Source organism: Lissotriton helveticus, chromosome 3_1, assembly GCF_964261635.1.
Source record: "Lissotriton helveticus chromosome 3_1, aLisHel1.1, whole genome shotgun sequence".
In the NCBI taxonomy this organism is placed as follows: domain Eukaryota; kingdom Metazoa; phylum Chordata; class Amphibia; order Caudata; family Salamandridae; genus Lissotriton; species Lissotriton helveticus.
This window is the reverse complement of record NC_136061.1, coordinates 1,027,066,363-1,027,080,930: the sequence shown is the minus strand read 5'-3', so window position 1 is coordinate 1,027,080,930 and position 14,568 is coordinate 1,027,066,363. Positions and strand designations below refer to the sequence as shown.

The following is a 14,568-nucleotide window of genomic DNA, read 5'->3' as shown; positions in this document are numbered from 1 at the left end:
CTGGCACTGGGCGCGGTCCAGGCGCGGACGGGCGCAGACGGGCTTACCTTTGGCGCACCTTCGGCGCTCAATCGGTGCTCCCGCTGCGCTCGTCCGCTGCGCGGTCGCTGAGGGGGCGTCATAAGAAGGGAGCCGGGAGGGAGGGTCCGCTGGGAGGCGGGAGCTGCTGACCAATCGGCCGGCGAGGGGGCGGGGCCGCAGGCAGGCCGCGGCGGGAAGCGGGAGCAGGCAGGCTGGGCGGACGGGCGGCCCTGTGGCGGCTGGGGCGCGGGTCGGTGTCGGCGGCAGAGGAGACAGGCAGCAGGATGCTCAGGAGGCAGCAGGAGAGGTAAGGAGCGTGGGGGCGACCAGGCCGAGGGCGCAGTGGTATGTTGCCCTGAAATGCTACTTATCAGTATGTATTGCATGTTGTAATGCTGTTTTATTGTGTGCCATTTCTTTTTGCACCACGCAGTGCTGTTGAGCAGCTTTAAAATAAATGTTCAAATTATGCCCCTTCAACTAATACACACATTGATTTTGCCTCTGCATATCAGCACTGACCACTGCAAACAGAAACGTTGTAAAATAGGGACAACTATGTAGTAAAGTGCCACACAGCATTGCTCCAATGCCTTTTGCATCAGCTAGTGAAATTTGGAACAAACCGCTATATGTATCAACAAACCATTTTGCATTTCCTAAATAGCGAATTTTAAGGAATCGCTATTTAGGAAATGCAAAACGGTATGTATGTACAAAATCGCTTTCCAATAGCGATTCCTTAGCATTCCTTAATTTGAGATTAGCAAATTGTCAATCGCAAATTACCCCTTCATTTCCATGGGCCAGGAGGCCCATAGGAATGAAAGTGCAATTTGCAATTAGCACTTTGCTGATCGCAAATTAGGGATGTTTCCAAGGGTGCAGGGGTGTCTCAAGAACACCCTGCTGCACCCCTGAAAAAGACATTTGGGGGCATATGGCGCACATACATGCCCTAAGGGCATGTATGGGCGTCATATGGCACCTTTGGTTTTTATCAAAAAAGATTTTTGATAAGAATTCGCAAATTACCACCAACTAGAAGTTGGTGGTAATTTGCTACTCCTTAATGGCATTTTTTGCATTTTATTTGTTTGATACATTGCATTTAAGGAATCGCAAAATTTGCAATTCCTTAAGTGCAATCGCAAAATAAGGATTAGCAAATTTTGCTAATCCTTATTTTGCATCAAACTTGTTTGATACATTCCATTTGTCTATTTAGCATTCGCAAAGGCCGAAATTCGCAGAATTTCGGCCTTTGCGAATGCTAAATAGCTTGATACATATAGCGGAAAAACCAGTGTTTATAGTTTGCCTTAACAGGCAAAATGTGCACGGTGATGTTGTTGCTGTTAAACAGCAGTTATTACCACAATATCAAAAGGAAGCAAAATAGTACTGTACCAATAGGTGATATGGCGTGAAATCACTACCTAATCCTAAAAACCATCACCCAGTGTTCATGTAATCAGGCCCCATACTAGAAGGTTAAAACAGTGACTATCAACCCCAGTGTCAGAATGTGGTAAGTGAGGTTCCCTGCAGTGTTTTAGCTTGAGGATGTTATCTTAGGTAAATTTCACATGCTTAGTCAAAATCAAAATCAATTGCAGATGGTAGACACCAAACCATGAGAGAGCCTTTTTTTCATTTTGTGTTCATCTAAAATGAGTCTAGAACGCATTCTGCGTGTCATCCAACGGTGTCGCCACCGTTCTCTTGTTTCTAATATATATATTATAAGAAACACCATTTATCAAATTCCTTTGGCATGAAACGTCTCATAGCCTGGCACCAAAGGAAGATAATTTGGGGGTCTACAAATTCAGACCTGTTGTTTACCAAAACTGTTACCCTGCTTCAAACTCTTATTAAGTAGCCATATTATTGTACATACTATTTCTAAGTAATTCAAGAATGCGAGTATAAGGTTATTATATTGCTTTTGTATTGGGATGGAAGTTCTTGAATTTGAGTTTTTTTTAATATTCACCTTTTCTCTTTTCCATCAACAATAGATGTAGCCATTGTAAGCAGACACTAAATGCTATAGGTCCTCAAAGTTTGTGAGGCAGTTGTGGTCTCATTTTACAGCAAGACTAAGAGTCATAATGTGTTCTTTCACAGAGCATAATGTTAACTGCAGCTTGCAGTATTATATTCCGATGAGATTCAAGATTGATGAACAACATGTGTTTTTTATGTGTTCCATTTATTTAAAGAACAATTAATATACTTTTTGTTGCAATTTTCTAAAGTGCAGTCCAGGTCCCACGTGGTCTCAGAACACTTTACAGAGGTCAGTAGGCAATAAAACTGTAGAAATAGGTATATTAAAAAAGAATCCCTAATTCAGATACTACAGCCAGACAGTTCAGACAAAAAGCTTATACATGGACCATTAATATGGGGCAGAAAGAGAAACAGAAACAGAGGAAGACAATACAGGAGAGAGATAACCTGTAGTGAGGGCGAGCCTTACATTCACACAGTGTTAAGTTGGCATGGGTTTATTAGAAGCGTAAACGCCATTTTTGCTTTCCTGCTCTGCTTTGCATACGACACGCACTTGCGATATTGTTTAGAGTAGGCTGAGTGTTTTGCTTCACATGAGAGTAACTTGTTATGCTACATTTCTAAACTGCCTTGCTAGTTTAGTCTGCACATAGAGAGCCAAGACTGTCAAGCAGGGACACTGTGGCTGTTATTCGGAATGATCCTCGCACGTTCTAGTTATAACACATATGCAGCTGTGCCCACCTTTGATACTGGCGCGTTTAATAATGCACTGTGCAGGCATGAACAAACACACTTGGAGAACTTTCGTATCCTGACAGCTTGTGCAGAACTCAATGTGATCCACTACTGCTGTGTATCAGAGGTAAGGGGCCGCCCAAATAATCCTATGAGACCTTCATTAGCTATAAACTAACTCACTAACTAGGGAGGGTGAAATATAGGTATTTTTTAAACCTGTTTTCCGTTAGCAATATAAAATGCTTTCTCCCTTTGTATTTTATGGAATAGTAACAATGCTGACAACCTTGTTTCTGATAATATGTTTGCTTGTATTATCTAAGGTACTGCGCATGAGATCACGGCGTTAGAAATAAACATTTCAAACTTGCACGTGTCTTCATTTACTCCTTGTTTTGGACTGATGTAAGACTGTAACAAAAAAGTGCTCTTGTTAGCCACCTTACCTGAGGTAACCTAAGTCGCATGTTCTGGGTTGACTAATCATTGGTGTTTTTGCTATAGGACGAAGAACCAATGAGTCACTGATTGCTAGTCTGGTAGGGGGTTTGGATATTAAGGTGGGTTTTGGTACACCCTAATTCACTGAGGTCCTAAGTCTCTATGCACAGTTCTGTGTAGGAGCCGCCGAATCCCTGCTACAAACCTAATTGTTAAGATACAGTAGAAAAACACAGAAGAAAGGTGACCTTTAAGCAAGTGGCATTATAGGTCTATATTGTAAGCTGCATGGAAATTGGATACCCAGAGATCGGGGAAGAGCAGTTTGAGATTTTCTGGAGCACCCCAAGAAAGGGAAAGATTTGCAAATATTTTGCAGTGGATTTGCATCACAAAAGGGATAGTTCAGTCATATTGATGAACAATTTACTTACCTTCAGTAATGCTCTTTTTGGAAGATACTCATCTAACCACAGATTCCACATCCTTTAAATATTCCTCAGGCTTCAGACTGGATCTGGAAACCTTTCAGTAGTGCTCTGGTAGGTGGCGCTGTGTGGCTTCGCATTGCAGAAGAAAGCATCTCAGGGTGAAAGATGCTTTGGAAACTCCAACATTCAGAAGTGCTGACAATGTGCGCTCTCGGCAGTGGCAAACAATTCGAGCCAAGGTTCTCCCCATTCTTGAAGAGACCCTGTGCCACCTCCGTGTGTAATTGCAACTTGTCATCCACTAGGCCCTGACAGCTGAGCTCATCCGCCCTACCCACCTTCCCCACCAAGAAGATCCTTTGGACCAAGGATGAAAGACCGGGATGATAGTCTTAATGTCCTTTACTCTCTTTACTGAGGGAAAGGCATGGAACCAACCGTGTCCAGAATGGTCCATTAAGGGGAGTGTCTGTGAAGGAGCTAGGTGTGACTTTGGCACGTTGATAGAAAACCCTACAAAATGACAGTAGGTTTGCCATAGTCTGGAGATGATTGACGACTGCCTGGTGTGAGCCAGCGTTCAACAGACAGTCATTGAGGTAGGGGAAGACTGGCATACCTGAGCTCCAAAGGTGTGCTCCTTCCATTGCCATCACTTTTGTGCACATCCAAGGGGCGCTGGTGAGACCAAAGAGCACAGCAAACTGAAAATGCTCCTGTCCCACCACGAACCACAGGCAAGGCTGATGGGCCTGGAGGATGGGTATATGGAAATAGGCATCCTGCAAGTCCAATGCCACCATCCGGATTCCATGGTCAAGGGCAGCAAGACCTGGGCCATGTGAGAACATAAAATGTTTCTATCTGGAGGAAGGCAGATAGGTCTAAACATCCTACTTCAGGTATGGAGCCTTGTCGATACCCCTTTGGTCAAAAGGGCTTGCACGAAAGGAAGGATAGCGCTGATGTGGCTGGCAAGGTTGGGCAGATAAGCCCACAGAGTGGGTCATAGCCCTGCACTCTATGAACCGCTTGAGAGTTAAGTCTGTCTTGACCCCAAACCGGTGAGTCTGGGTGAACAGTAAGGCCTGAAAAACTGATGGACTGCAGCCAAGCATGGTGGGGAATGGCAGCGCTGGCTGATGGTCCGCTCGATGGAATCAGTGGTGTGCAAGGCACAATGAATTGTGAACTTGGCAGCAACACAACTATCCTGAATGGCCCAGGCAAGGGCCAGATAGGGTCAACTAGGAGGACTTGAGCCAACCTAAACCCAATGGGCTAGAGGATAGTGCCCAAGCAGGCAGCTGCCATTGACAGACTTGAACTCCAGGCCAATAGATTAAAAGACCCTCATCTTGAATGTCTCCAACCGTATTGACTCCCTATCAGGAGGAGTAGTTGGAGAGGTGTTTACATTGGATTTACTTGCAAACACCTGTGCCACCAAGCTTTCAGGTGAGGGGTACTGATATAAAAACACATGGTCACTTGATGTAGGTTGGTGGTATTATTTAATTTGACAGACCAGAGCACGTTTTGGCCCATGCTTCTAACAAGGTGTCTGCACGAGTTTTGTTAAAAAAACAGGAGGAGCTCAGTAAATTCCTGCCCCAGCTGAAGAACCTCCATAAGGACATTGATCTTGACCTCTAAGGTGGGAAGCTGGAGGTCAAGGACTTCAACTGCCCTACGCTTAAGTATGACATAGGAAGCACTCTCCTCAGTGGCCGGTCTAGGGGGTGAGAGGAGTCAGTACTCAGGAGAGGTATGAAGGTCAGTAGCCTCCTGAAGGTTGTCATACCTTCGATGCATGGCAATGTATAATTTCAACTCACAGTCTGGTATTGTCTTTGGGTTCATCAATGCATAGTCACTGCAGGCCTTCGAACCGTTGCTCTACCTCAGGCACTACAGCTACTCCTGCCACAGTATCAATGAGGCCCTATCTTTGACTGGTCTACAAATAACAACCATATGCAACTGCATGACATGATACAGTCTGTTCTGTGGAACGTTGCATGGTATATGATGTCTGGCACACTTGACAAAAAGTTTTTGGGTGATTAGGAACACATTTTTTGCAGGGACTTTTTTTGGTTCGATCTAAGTAGCAGCTTAGAATGAAGAAGACCTATTCTGGCTAAAGAGAAAACAGTATTTGGCACTGCGTAAATGTCTTGACGAGTTAGGTAATTAGAGAAAGAATATTTCACTTCTGTTTTAATATTTAAAAACACGTAACACGGGTGCGAGGCCTCGAAGTGTGTGGGACCTCGAACAAGGACATCTTAAGGATTGTGAGGGCCCTGGGTTAAGCATATTTAGGGGGGCCTCTGCAAGGAATAGTTTTGCATTTGTGATCCTATTTCAGAGCTATCATGCCCTGTTTGGCTGAGTCACTGACAGTGCTCAGACACACTTGTTCCAATTCTAATGTGTTTACATGTAATACTCAGGGTTAGTGATGTGTGTTTTTAATATTGTAACACAGCAGCTGCTCGCTAATATTATTGCAAATAATTTCTGTAACAGTCTCCCATTTCTTATATGTGAGGTCCTGATTTGAAACTATTTTATGGATGTTGCATGAAATATAAACACATTTCTCTACAAAATGTAATAGACACACATGTCACCCACAATGAAAATAAAGCGAAGGAAAATGGTATGTAAAACAATCTGTTTACGAATCATGAAATGCCATTAGGGCAAGACTCTGCAGAACAGAACTGGTTCTATCAGGGGGCCCCCTGAAAGTATGGGGCCCTGGGCCAGAGCCCACTTTGCCCATGCCGTAAAACGTCACTGATTCCTCGAACAAAGAGCTCTAGCTACCGGCCCCTTGTGAAGGTCCTGATGCCTGGGTGCAAAAGGTTCAATTACGAAGCTAATAAAATTGCCAGCAGAACAAGTCGTGTTGTCACTCACCAAGGAAACTGGGCACAGCAGAGCTTTAACAAAGAGCGCACCATGAAAGCAAATCAAACCTCACCTTCAATTGTTCCAGGTCTGGCCTTTCCAAATTGACGACATCTGCCAATAGCTGGTCCTCTAGGCCGTCTCGGGTAACAGTAAAATTGATTAAGGTGGTCTGGGCCTGGATCTCAGGCTTATAATGCGGATTGGCAAGTTTAGTATGCAAGATCAGCTGAAATTTGTGATGAAATTTACATTCCTTATCGCCCACTCTTATATACCTGCAAGAGAGTGGGAACATGGTAAGGCCTATTGCAGCAGTTTTTGACAAAAAATAAAATATTGTTTTATCTTCCAGTTTAGCAATACAACCGATTCGATCGATTGCTTTTCAGAACCTGCAACAGAAAATATACCTGATGCCAACTTCAAATCTAGAATTTCAAGTGAACTATAATAAGAACTATTAATTTTCTGATCCTCTCTACACCATGAAATCACTCACTGAATGGAAAGCCCCACAGGGAGGCATGCCATGAAAAATACTGTTCAATGATGAGCTGGTGCACACAGCTAGATCAATACACAGCAGGAAGACGGCTCGTGCCCAGCTACAATCTGGGGTGTATGAGGCAGACAATGCAGTGGTCCAGACAGTGCCTGTGCTAACCTTTGGATGCTAATTAACGAGACATAATAGCATGTTTTTCCGCTCTCGGCTTGTTAAATTGATAATGATTAGAAATAGAATTAGACACTTTCAGATTGAGATGTTTAGTGTAGTGGTTCCTTTAATCAGTGTATGGCTATACTTGAAAACCGTGAAAGAAGAACATGAAAGTGCCTTGCACAACACTAGAATGTCTGGTTTCCTAATAAACCTTTAGCATAGCGGCTCGCTTCATTACTGCAAAACTTCCACTAATAGATATGCGAGCGCGTGTGTGAACCTCGGATCCTCGTCCTACTTTGGAAGCACTATCAACATTATTCTCTGAAGTGTATGTAAAATTAGCCAACCTGATCACCAGAATGATAGAGGGTTCAAAATAAAGTTTTCCGATGTTTTCGTCCAGAAAAATGGCATCTGCGAGACCCTGAAAATGTTTTTTAATCAATTATTTATTTTTGTAACTCCTTCCAAGTGCTGGTCTTTCCAGACAGACTAGGCAACTGTGAGGCTTTTTCAAGAACAAAAGTGCGTACAGTCCTTATAGTGTACGTGTGCTGTCGGTGCAGTTCAGCTGTGATGTCAAAAAATGCTAAAGCCTCCTCCTGTACTTTAAAATGGTACACAAGCAGAGCCTGGGGGGCGGAGGAGCATTGCACATCACGAGGAGTCGAGGTGGGGCATGGGAGAGTTGAAAACGGATTTTGGGACGGAACTGGAAATCCACCCTGAAGATCCACCCTGAAGTAAGGCACGTGCTATGTTGTGGTCATGAACTGTGGCTTCTGCAAACCCCTGGGGCATGAGTACTCCCAAACATTTCCCCAGGGGTCGCAAAGTACTGTCAATGGCATGCGTGAGGGCAGCACTGATGTCAGCAATGCAAGGGTTGGGTGATAAAAGGTGGGTGTAGGGGGACGAGAAGTAAATGCATGGTGTGTACAACAAACCAAGCGTTCAAGTGACTTCTGTCTGCCACCAACGCTCTATTCTCATGCACCAAGAATTTAAGTCAAAGCATTCATTTCTAATGTAAAACGTGAAAAGGAAAGAGATACTCTGGTAGTTGAATTGCAAAATGTGAAACTTGAAAACCTGGAATAAGTCCTGGCTTCCCCACTTGATGAAACTGTGTGATCCTCGGCAATTGGTCAATTTCAATTTGCCTACTATTTCTTCATTACCATATATGAGAGCCCCTTATATATGAGTTCAGAATGTGTGCTGTACAAAACCTTTTCTTGTATTTTGTTGAATAAACTATAGTCTTATTCCAATTATATAACTACCATGCCTACACACAAGGTGCACCTTACAAATGACTTGCCTCTTCGTTCACTAACGGCATTGTTTTCAGAATGGGAGCCGCATTGATCTGTCCAAGATCATGTTTGAAAACTATCACTGCTAATAAATGCCTCTCAATGCAGTGATATAATCTGATCTACTAAGGTAAAAATGCTCATGCATGTTAAAAAAATACACTTTTAAAAAATTTGCAGAGTTTATCATGTTTTTACATGTTTATTGCAAGATGTCTTTAAAACTAAAGGTGTTCGTAAAGATAAGCTGTCTAGGACACCTTCTTTTCTTCTTTACTGTTACTTTAGTTAATGTGTAAATAAAGTTCCTGCTCTGTCAAGTGAACAGCAGCCCAGTGCTGCTGTTCACCGGGGGCTTCAAGTAAAGGTCAGGAGGGCTGCATGCGGCCACCGGACCGTACTTTGAGTATCTCTGCCCTAGGGCCTTTCATTGGCTCACATGACCTGGAAAAAAAGCATGGAAGGGCAAAGGGTCTCCCTTACATATCTGAGCTCCTTTCTGTGTGTGTGTATGTTCACAGATACAATCTATGGCAGGAATCAAGCTGCTTTGGATGCAGAAAGGACCAGTGGAAAGATGTTTGTTACAAAGTAAGACCTCCAAAGATTGCAGCAAGCCCTCCAGAAAGACCTGAGAGGATTTGGGCAAGGATATTGAGCTAAGCAATTCTGATCTAAATTCGCTCAGATCCAGGATTGAAGGAATTTGATGACGTGGGGTCCATGATCCTGGAGGTTGAAGGTCAGACTGACCTACTGGAGGCGGCCAATATAAACGCAATGCAGATGGTGGGAGACCTGGAGGGGCAGCTGCAATCTATGCCAAAGAGTGAGGAAATGGAAAATAGGGCAAGCAGAGAAAACATCAGAGTTAGAAACCTGGAGGAAGGAATGGCTGGACACAACATGGCCTCATTTTTGCTAGACCTCTTCACATCACTGCAAGATCCTGCTCATTCAAAGGTCCAAATGCAAAGGGCTTACCGGGTGTGCCCACCTAACTCCACATTAAACGCTTTACTATGAAATGTGGTGGCAAAGTCCAGTTATTTCCAAACAAAGAGGAAGTATAATTCGATACGATCTGCTTCAATGGAGACTCTTGCTCCCTCTTTCAGGACCTATTGCCATCAACCTTACAAAGAAGAGCCATCTTCAGATTGGTCCCAAAGCAAATTAGAATGGAAAAGGTCTGATAGTGATGGATACATCCAATTGGTATTCCGGAACAACACACTATCTTATGGACTGGAAAGAAGCAGCAAAAATAATGAAGATGGATGTGGAGGAGGAGAAAGCTACAAAAGGGAGTGCAGATGGATGAACAGACTCCTTGGCCATGAAATGTGGGACAAGTGAACAACAAAGAACATGAAGCAGCTGGCTAGGACAGAATGCCACAGACACAAGGGATATTGCGACAATGGCGCACCCCACCTGAGGTGCTGAATAGGAGAATTATTAGATAACACTGTCTGTACTATCAAGATTTATTTTGGATTGTGAAATATTATCACATGCTTTCAGAAGACAGGCGGGATTCCAGGGCATATGGGTTATAGAACTAGTTATACTTTAGTTAGCTGAAACAACAGATGTCACCCAGTGTGGTAGGTGCAGATTTCACCGGACCAGATGACTTCAGTCTCCTGAGCTTTTGTGAAACATTTTCGTCTACCCAAAAATTGAGTAAAATGAATTGACTACAAAACAAGAGTAAAATGATTAACACGGTTTAAATAATGACGAATAAGCAAGAGAAAAGCAGATAAAACATTGATTCATTTGATTCAATTCATAAATGTGGCAGTGCAGCCTGACGGAATCAGAAAAGGGGTTCCTTGTGGAAGTTATTCAGTCTGTGGAGGACAGGCGCAGTGTAGTACAACCGAAGAGGGATTCATCATTTAAAATAGTTTCAATCTGTGGTGGCATTAGAGGTCCTGTTTAGGCACTGCTTTGCAACAAAGTGATGGGTGCAGTTCAGGTGGGAGTGTTTACTTAAGTTTGTTCGAATTGTTAAGGCATATTTACACACCTACTATGAGGCAGGCAGAGATACTGATCTTGGGTGCTCACCAGCCTGGTTCAGAAGAGGCAGACCAATCAACAAAAGATGACACCTCTCGTCATATGAATCAACAATAGTGAAGGTTCTCCCATATAATGTGAAGGATTTCACCATCGTTGGGTAGTATTGTGCATGGGTAAATGCTAATATCAGAGCATTAAAAATATGCCTATATTTAATATATTTGAACAGTTTTCATTAGAAAAAAGCTCCTAATTTAAGTCAAATTACAATATAACCTAGAACTCACGAGCACAAACATTTCCGAACAAAGCTGGAAGCAGAAACTCAAACCCCAAATGATATCACACTATGTAACGGGCCTTTACCAGAGTGATACTGATGGCACTCCAGCTTAGATAATGTATGTGCAGTAGTGGCAGAAATAGTGTAAAAAGAAGACAGATAACAGCACTTGATTACCTTCCTTTCTTGAGGGTATGCCTCCCAAGCAAGGGGTCCAGGATAGGGTCGATTGTCTCTTCCAGGTTTTCTATAAGAACTGGATCTCCAACCACAACTGCTTGTTCTATGACATCAACGTACCTAGAGAATACAAACAATGTAATTTGCATTATAATAGGAAATGCGTCTAACAGTGGACTCCTCAGTCTGCCAGATGTTAGGATTTTTCACTTGTAAGCCATGGTTTGAAAATCAACTAATCTTGGCAGGAATGAAACCCCTATGCCCGGCTCATGGAAAAGTAGCTAATTGTCCCATACAAGTATGGTCTGGAAGGTATCCACTTTGTTAAAATCATCTTCACGTTTGCCACTTTTGCATGTTGTTTAAACAGGTCACAGAAATGGAATTACTGTCTCAGCAACCACATCACGGCTTTTCGCGGCCATGTTTGTGGTCCACAGGTGTGAAAATTTGGGACAATCTAGAGCCACTGTTGCTCACCTGTAGGCTGGTGGAATCAATAATTCACCTTCATCGCCTTTTCTACACTACAAGCAGTCTTTAAATTCCACTAATTTCATCACAGGAAGGGGTTCATTCATATTTTTAAATCATTTACGGTAATGTGTCTTGCAAAGTAAGAAGAGACAGTTTCGCTCTCCCGTGAGATCATTGATCCATTATAAGCAGAATTACAGAGAGCGTGGCTTTCTTTCGGTAAATGTATTATTTAACAGAGTCACTGCTGAGCCATATTATTGTGCCAATAGCATTAAAGGGGTGTGGATTTTTAATATTTAAATCAACTTGTCCATGGAGAAAAATGCTCCTGAAATCTAAGTGTCCTATAAAGAAATTTGTTTTTCCTACAAACTCCCTTAATCAACTAATTGACTAGAAGAGACAAATGACTATTTCGCAGAAGTGGGAGCTTGTGATTCTCTTGCGTACAACAGTAGCATATTATGCAACCAATTATTGAAATTAACACTAGGACTTTGCTAGTAGAGGGATCATACTGTTATTGCACTACTGGGGGGCTGCTACTTCGCAAGATTCTTATTTTCTTTACTCTCCGCCTTTTGATTTTCAGCCATTCTACACTTATTTCTCTTCTTCTGTGACCTCTTCTTGCTTTGTGCCATTCCGATCTTTTTCTATCCTTTCCCCGTCCCATCCCATGTTCTCTGTGGATGAGACAGTTGCTAGTGAAGAGGAAAGAGGCGCAGAATCATTTTCATACCTCTACTGATTCTGAGTTTAAGGTCATAAAGTCCTGTACAGAAAACGGAGGCCAGGAGGAGGGCCTGAGGGCTCCAACACAAGCTCACACACTTGAGACCCATCTCACGCAAACACACACACAAACTATACAAAAAACAAGCATAGCCACCACAGGCAGGATAACTGACAGAAAATCGGAAACAAAAATATCCTTTGCACAGAATATCATGCCAAAAATATCGAGGACAAAATATTGAGTAAGTCAGTGCAAATCTGCAAGTATAGATTTACTATTCTTTATTCCACATCTACGTACCATTAGGATATATATATTGTCAAGGTACATTTATGGAGTTATATATAATAAAAATTATGCTTACCTATATAAACTTACCTTTACAATACTTTTATCTGTGAAAGTCTTGACACGATATTTTGTCCTACAACATTTTTGTTTACGATATTCTGTCTAAATAACCTACAACCACACATCCATCGTTCATGTAACACACATCTTACTGCATCAAAACAATCTACACACAAATAGTCCTCTACCTGCTTAGGTTCTCCAGCCTGAAGGTTCCCCTGCCTGACACACGAACATACATACCATGCACAGTCATGCACGCACACCTATGACCCATCACAGTCCAACATCCTCCTGGAATGAATGAATGAATGAATGAAAGGGAATTTATAAAAGCGCGGACTAAGCCCAAGGGCATCAAGGCACCCTGTACAGATGAGCCTACAGGCACAGTGTAGTATGTATGATATTTATTACACTTGTTCTCTTTAAGGAATGTTAAATGTGTATTCTAATTGAGTGTTCTCAGAATGTCTTACCTCCTATGTCATGACCATTACAAGCCGGTTATTCATCCTTGCTGGTCGTGGGTTTTACTTATCTTGGAATAAACCTATCTTGAATACAACACCTCGGATTTTCATCATTTATTTATCCTACAAGCCATACAACATTTATTGGCGACGATTTAAAGCTTGTGGATATCAAACCCACCGACGTGAGCAGATCGAATTTTTTTTCTTTCAAAATCAACGCCGGAGCCGATTGACAGCGTCGGACCCCATTGAAGCGAGTCAAATTGAACATTTCCCGTTACCGCTTTAATTCGTGGGACTGATACTACAAAAACTGTAAGTTTTTTAAGTTTTTGTATTTTACCTGGTCAACGGAGTAGCTCTGCCTCAACGTTATTTCAAACGCGAGCTGTGTTCCATGCTCGCGAACCAAGCCGACTTGCAGCCTGCACACGCGCCGCCTGTACTAGCGCAGCACGTCACACACGCTGCCTGTACTCGCGCAGCACGTCGATTATAAAGAAGTCACAGCTGAAAGCGCTCCATGGCAACGCGCATTGCTTTCTAACAACGCACTCGCAGTGTCACAACGTGATTCACGTTCACACCCATTGACTCAAGGAAACGTGTGATTTAATCAGTTCTACACGAAGCTTGTCAAATATTTTTACAGAACAACATACAACACGGAAATTGGTATTTGTGAACACTATTTTCAGATAAAAAAAAATTTACATTCATAATGGCAACTTCTAGTAATAACAACAATGGGATTGTGGCACCTCCTTCATTTTTAATAGTGCCTGGAAAAACCTCCAACACCATGGCACAAATGGTTAAGAGTATTCACAAATTATTTGGAAGCTATAGACGCTTTGGATTACTCTGCCTCAAGAAAAAGAGCTATTCTCTTTAATCATCTTGGAGATGCAGGTCAACAATTATTTGATAATTTATCAGTTGTTCAAGCTCCGCCTGATGATGACACTTGGAATGTCTATACTGAGGCATTAACGCGCCTTGGCAAGCAGTTTAAAGATGATCCATCAGTCATGGTAGAGAGACATGTTTTCTTCAAAAGGAAACAATTACAAGAAGAGTCCATTGAAGACTATTTGGCAACTTTACGTGTTCTTGCATCAAAATGCGAGTTCGGTACTTATTTAGAAACTGCTCTGCGTGATCAGTTAGTCTTTAATTGTTTCAACAAAAAGATCCAGGAGCGAATTTTGACATGTAAAAACCCAACATTAGATGAAGTTATTATAATTGCGAAAAGCATCGAATGTTCTGTAGTCTCCTCAAAGATTTTAGCTGAACATGCCTCCTCTTCAAATGTTTGTAATGTTTCACAGACATCTAGTGATGATTGTAGTGTTAATGTTGTTTCTAATCGCAATACTGGCAAAAAAGTTTATGAACAAAAATCTAATGTATTTTGTTACAGGTGCGGTTCAAAATTTCATGTGGGAAACA

At 42.4% G+C, this 14,568-nt stretch overlaps 1 protein-coding gene across 1 annotated transcript in view; it reads right to left on the bottom strand.

Moving 5' to 3' along the window:
* LOC144824202 (dynein axonemal heavy chain 11-like) overlaps nucleotides 1–14,568 on the bottom strand; it is a 3,356,387-nt gene that overhangs the window by 496,162 nt on the left and 2,845,657 nt on the right. The window contains exons 76-77 of the mRNA XM_078683354.1: nucleotides 11,062–11,184; nucleotides 6,652–6,856 (exon numbers count right to left, since the gene is read on the bottom strand). Coding sequence (XP_078539480.1) covers nucleotides 6,652–6,856; nucleotides 11,062–11,184 — 328 coding nt within the window. The remainder of the gene's footprint in view (nucleotides 1–6,651; nucleotides 6,857–11,061; nucleotides 11,185–14,568) is intronic.